The sequence below is a fragment of the Monodelphis domestica genome, chromosome 4 (assembly GCF_027887165.1).
Source record: "Monodelphis domestica isolate mMonDom1 chromosome 4, mMonDom1.pri, whole genome shotgun sequence".
Classification (NCBI taxonomy): domain Eukaryota; kingdom Metazoa; phylum Chordata; class Mammalia; order Didelphimorphia; family Didelphidae; genus Monodelphis; species Monodelphis domestica.
The window spans coordinates 151,525,540-151,531,403 of record NC_077230.1 but is presented as its reverse complement, the minus strand read 5'-3'; the positions used below and the strand labels follow the sequence as shown (position 1 = coordinate 151,531,403).

Here is a 5,864-nt window from a genome sequence, read left to right as displayed (position 1 = left end):
GCAGTGCTGTGGTTGGTCACCTTTCATTCCTTCAACCAATAGTGTGACTCAGTAAGTATAACTCCACGATACAGAATTAGATATATGTTTTTTAAAAACCCTGATACAGTGAAGCTGCAATAAGTGAATCATGATATAGCAAGAGACACACCTGTTTGATGATTACATACAGATAGCATGAATATAGCTATACCTATACCATATATATGCCACATATATAGATATGATATATACATACACAGACAAATGGTGTATCTATCTATCTATCTATCTATCTATCTATCTATCTATCTATCTATCTATATGTCTATACCATGTATGCAACATATACCAGATACAGTAGCTATATATATAGTATGAATACATCCACACCTATACCACATTTGTGCCACATATATATACATAATATATGGACACCATGTAAATGGTACCTGTATCTATCTATATATCCATACCAGCTATATAATATATATCATATACAATACCTATATCGAGCATGAATATATCCACACCTATACCACATATATACCTTATAAACATATTATATATATATATTTATGTATTTTAATAGAAATCCAAGATTTTTTATTCTTTTGTTTGAGAGAAGATCTTCAAGGAAGAAGCTTGCTAACTCCTAAATCCAGAGAATATCCAGAGAATGAACTGTTGCAGAACAATGCCAGAAAACCTACACTATATAAAAAAGATCAAGAATGAACTTTGGGTGTGGTTGATTGAACTGAAGTTTGATTGAAAATTTATTATAAATGTATACTTTTATGCCAAGGGGACTGCCCCTAATTTGGCTTTCTGTCAATGTGCCTAGCAAACATTGATTTTGCTTTCTTTCTTTTCTATTCCTAGAAAATGGAATATTGTATACATCTGTAATTAGAAGTGCTGTAGGACTACAAGATGATTATGTTTTTTTTTTTTTTTTTTATGAAGGTTTTACTTCTTTATTGAGAAACACTTTTCCAGACTCTGTAAATTGGATATTTCAAATAAAACCAATTCCTGATAAAACCAAAACAAAACAGTCAGAAAAGCTTTTTTAGAAGAGAAAAATTAAATTAAATTAAAGGTTAACAGGATCCAGGCTACACACAAGAAACCTGTGAAATTTGACCACTGAAAAGCTTTAGGCTTTTGAAGAATTGACCTTTCAAATTGATTTTTCCCAAAGAAAAAACATACAGAATGGCAGCAGCTTCTTCTGCCATCTATTGTCCAGTCTGTAGTACAGTGAAGAAGTCTCCACATGCTCAGTGAACATCTATGAAGGGGCTGTGAAGCTTCAGAGTATCCAGTTTTTCTGGTCTAAGAGGTAGCAGCAACCACAGCCACCTTCTGAGCAGCTTCCTTCTTGGCGTGATGAGCTTGTAATACTGCTACGGCTTCCTCCACCTTTGAACGGAGGGATTCTGGAGACTCCAGCATGTGCAGCAGTTCTGAATTATCTATCTCTAGCAGCATACCTGTGATCTTCCCCGCTAAATTATTGTGCATGGTTTGAATCAATGGGAACAAGCGCTCTCCTAGCATCTGTTTCTGTTCCTGGGGAGGAGCAGCAGCCAGCATGGAAGCTGTCAAGGGCTCCTGGCCTTGCACATGGACTGCTGGTTGAGGTGTCTGCAAAGGCTGGATGGCTGGATGGGGGCTTCGGACATTTGCAGCATATTTGTAAGGAGGGACGGCTCGAGGTGCAGGGGTAGCTACAGAGGGTCTAGGAGATAAATTTTGCACAGCAGTGGGCACCCCCACTCTCTGAGGAGTAGTAGGGAGCCCTCGAGAAGCCTGGGTATTACTGGCTGGAGTCAGGTGTCGAAGAGCAGGGCGTGGCCCAGACTGACGAATGGTGTTTGGTACTCCTTGAAAGCCTTGAGGTCTTCCACCTTGTTGCCATCGGGGATTGGGTCTCATCTGGGCTATCTGATTGGGAGCATAATAAGGAGGTCTATTCTGAGCCTGGGGCACTGCTGGCATGAAGTAGCCCCCAGGAGTTGGCTGAAACTGATTGATGATAGTGTTGGCAGGTAGGGCTCTCATTCCTGCAATACGCTGCATATACTGATTGGTTAGGTGAGCTTTCCTTTCTTCTTTCCTCTGTGCAAGTGCAACATACAAGGGCTTTGAGCCCACAATGCGCCCATTCATTTCTGTTACTGCTTTGGTTGCCTCATCAGGCGAAGAGAAGCAGACAAAGCCAAAGCCTTTACTTCTCCCATCCTCGAGCATCACCTTGGCACTGGTAATTGATCCAAAAGGAGAAAATTCCTTCCTTAATTTTTCATCATCAATGGTGTCATCCAAGTTCTTAATATAGAGATTCACCCCCTGGTAGCGGCTGATTCTCTCTTGTTTTAGCTGCTCAAATTTCCGTTTTAATTCAGCCTGGCGTTCAACTTTTTTCTGTGCCCGGCCTACAAAGACCATCTTTCCATTGATGTCTTTTCCATTCATTTCTTCAACTGCCTTATTGGCATCTTCATGCTTCTCAAAACTCACAAAGCCAAAGCCTTTGGATTTTCCACTAGGATCAGTCATCACTTTGACACTAAGAGTTTTACCATATTTGCTGAAAAGCTCCTTCAGTCTTCCATCATCCATATCATCACCAAAGTTTTTGATGTACACATTGGTGAATTCCTTAGCTTTGGCTCCCAGCTCTGCTTCCCGTTCTTTCCTTGACTTGAATCTACCAACAAACACTTTTCGGTCGTTGAGAAGCATGCCGTTCATCTTCTCGATGGCCCTATCTGCAGCATCCTGGGTCTCAAAGTGCACAAATGCGTAGCCTTTAGAACCATTTTCATCACACACCACCTTGCAGGACAAGATGTTCCCAAATGCTGAAAAGGTGTCATAAAGTGCCTTGTTGTCTATGGACTTATCCAGGTTTTTAATGAAAACATTCCCAACTCCTGATTTCCTCAAGGAGGGATCCCGTTGAGACCACATGATACGGATTGGTTTGCCTTTAATGACATCAAAGTTCATGGTATCCAGGGCCCTTTCAGCATCAGCTGGTTGCTGAAAGTTGACATAGGCATATCCCAGGGAGCGCCTGGTAATCATGTCCCTGCAGACCCGAATGGACAGCACGGGTCCAGCAGGGCTGAACTTCTCGTACAGCATGGCTTCGGTGACATCTGAGTGCAAGTCACCGACATATAGGGAGGCCATGGGGTAACTGCTGGCAGCAGTGTTCATCTCCCCACCCCCCAACACCCCGAGCCCCGCCAGGAGGAACTCTTTCTGGAACCAAAGCAAGGGGAGAAAAAGACAAGACTTTTACGATTTTGGCCGAGGCCAAAATCTAGCCACAGACAAGGGGAAAGAGAAGTCTGAGCCAGCCAGTAAAGGTTGCGAAGCCTCAAGGAAACGTGGAGACGAAGCCCGGAGAATCACAGCCGCATGTTAGGGGAAACACAAGCGACACAGACAAGCACGACAAAAATGGGGCCGAAACCCACGGTTCAGCCTTCCGGCTTCAATTTAGAACCCCCAGAGAGGAGCCTTATTCCCTCTTGGGTGGTCCCCCAACTCGACAGCCCCCTTCAACGAGGCCTCGCAGGCGGGCGGTGGTAGCTGTCGCCTTCCCCGTGGGGGAATAGCAAGGGACGCCGGCAGGGAAGCAGCAAACGCGGCGGCACGCGGGGGAGAAGCCACGTGGGGGAGCGCGGCGGCCGCGGACGTGGGGAGGGAAAGCACAAGGAGGGAGGGAGGCGACCGGCACACGGTTCAAGGACACGTGGGGGCCGGGAACAGGAGCGAGAGCAACAGGGGGAGGAGGAACACGGAGGCCGAGGCGGGCCACGTGGGGGACTAGCCGGAGAGGAGAGAAAACGGGGGGAGGGGGCAAACACGTGGGAGACGGAACGAACACGCGGTACCGAGCACGGAGACGGAAGACAGACACGCGGGGGCCTGACACGCAGACGAGTAGGCGGAGCGGGGCAAAGGTCTCTCTCGGCGCCGGGAGGTCTCAAGCCAAGCCCCGATCCGCGGACGGTCTCTCCGCGCGTCCGTTCTTCGTTGTTCACTTGGAGCTTGAGGTTTTTTTAGGTTCTTTTTTTTTTTGTCTTTTGGGGGGGGGTTAGGGGGTGGGAAGCCGGGGAGCACAGAGCAAAGGGGCAGGAGCGGAGAGAGAGCCAAGATGATTATGTTAAATGATCAATGGGGAGACTAGTCTCCCAATGATCATCAGGGGGGATTGTGAATCTTAAAATTTACTCAGACTATACCTTAGAAGATTTGGTTAAGCTATTCCCCATTTTTAACAATGGAGGTATTTGATCAGGAATGTATTGAGAACTTTTAAAAATTACTCCACCCTACTTAGACAGTGCCTTAGGGGAAGAGAAAGTTGCAAACTCCTGATTAAACAATGAAAAGTCCCCAACTCATATCTTATAGTAAGGCTAGAACCTTAAGCTAGGTGGTATATTTTTAGATCTAATACAAAAAGGTGCTAAATACCTATAAAGGTTAAATTAATCACTAAAAGGTCAAGCAACTTACAAAAGGGCAAGTTTAACAAAAGAGGTGTAAAGTACTCAAAAGATTTAATCTAACCAGAGAAGGTGAGAACCAAAGAAGATGAGAACTAAGAATGGGCAGTCCTGGGAAAAAGTGTCTACTGTGATTGGTAGATGTGAAAATTTAGGGGAGGTGGCATAAGAGAAAATTTCTTTAAAAGGAGAAGTCAGTTCGGGCAATTGAATTTAGTTTGGAGTTAGTTGGAGTTCGGTGTTGAAGTGAGGACATTTTGAATGGAATTCGCAATTGGACCCAGCTTGGAGACGATCTTGTGATGAGTGATAAAGACTGACTTGCTCTCCCTTAAGCTCAAGCCTAGGTCATTTTGGCCTAGGCCCTTTTCTACTGCTTGGCTATTCTCTCTCTCTCTCTCTCTCTCTCTCTCTCTCTCTCTCTCTCTCTCTCTCTCTCTCTCTCTCAATCTCTCTCTCTCTCTCTCCTTCCCTTAATTCCTTCATTTATATTAATTAAAAATCTCCATAAATCTCAGCTGACTTGGGTATTTTCATATTTTGGGAATTTCCCATGGCGACCACTTGTTTAAGATTTTAAGTCAAAACACTAAAATTATCTTTACAGTTTGGCCAAAACCTTTACAGAGTTTGGCATTTTCTATTTTTAACATTGACATATATATATATATATGTATACACACACACACACACACACACACACAAACACACACACACCATATAAGTGGTGGGTGTATCTATCTATATACCTGTCTATGCCATGTATATAATATATACCATATACAGTACCTCTATGGTTATAGCATGAATATATCCATACCTCTACCACACAAAAATAAATAATATGCATACACCAGAGAAATGGTGTGTATTTTTGTGTGTGTATATTTCTCTCTTCAAACCTACCAAGAGATGTACAAAAATTAAGAAAAAATGGAGAAAATACTGAGAAAAATAAGCAATTAGCACCTTAACATAGTTCTTTTCTCAAGGGAGGCTGCCTGACACTACTGCCTTCAATCTAGCTCACAAAGAGAATGCTCTGATGGGCCACCTAATTAATTGTTGTAAAACACAGCACCATATACTATGTGCAAACTGATTTTCTTTCCCAGGAACTTCTTAGTTCTCACATAGAAACACTAAGGATCTAATTATGGGTCATATTAGACTTTGTGAGATAAACATCCGAGTCAGAGCACAGGACTAAACTCTCCTCCATTCTTCCCCTTGCACGGCTTTGAATGTGACAAAACATATGAGGTCCACATTCTTCTCCAGGACTTCCAAGGAATATATCAATTCTAGCCTCCTTCATCACTGGGCTTATCCTTTACTCAATAAACATAG

At 43.5% G+C, this 5,864-nt stretch overlaps 1 protein-coding gene across 1 annotated transcript; it reads right to left on the bottom strand.

Moving 5' to 3' along the window:
• Window positions 1-937: 937 nt before the first annotated feature.
• On the bottom strand, window positions 938-4,128 carry LOC130453696 (polyadenylate-binding protein 4). The gene has a single exon (XM_056793829.1). The coding sequence runs from the start codon at window positions 3,211-3,213 to the stop codon at window positions 1,321-1,323; it is 1,893 nt and encodes a 630-aa protein (XP_056649807.1). The 5' UTR covers window positions 3,214-4,128; the 3' UTR covers window positions 938-1,320.
• Window positions 4,129-5,864: the final 1,736 nt, after the last annotated feature.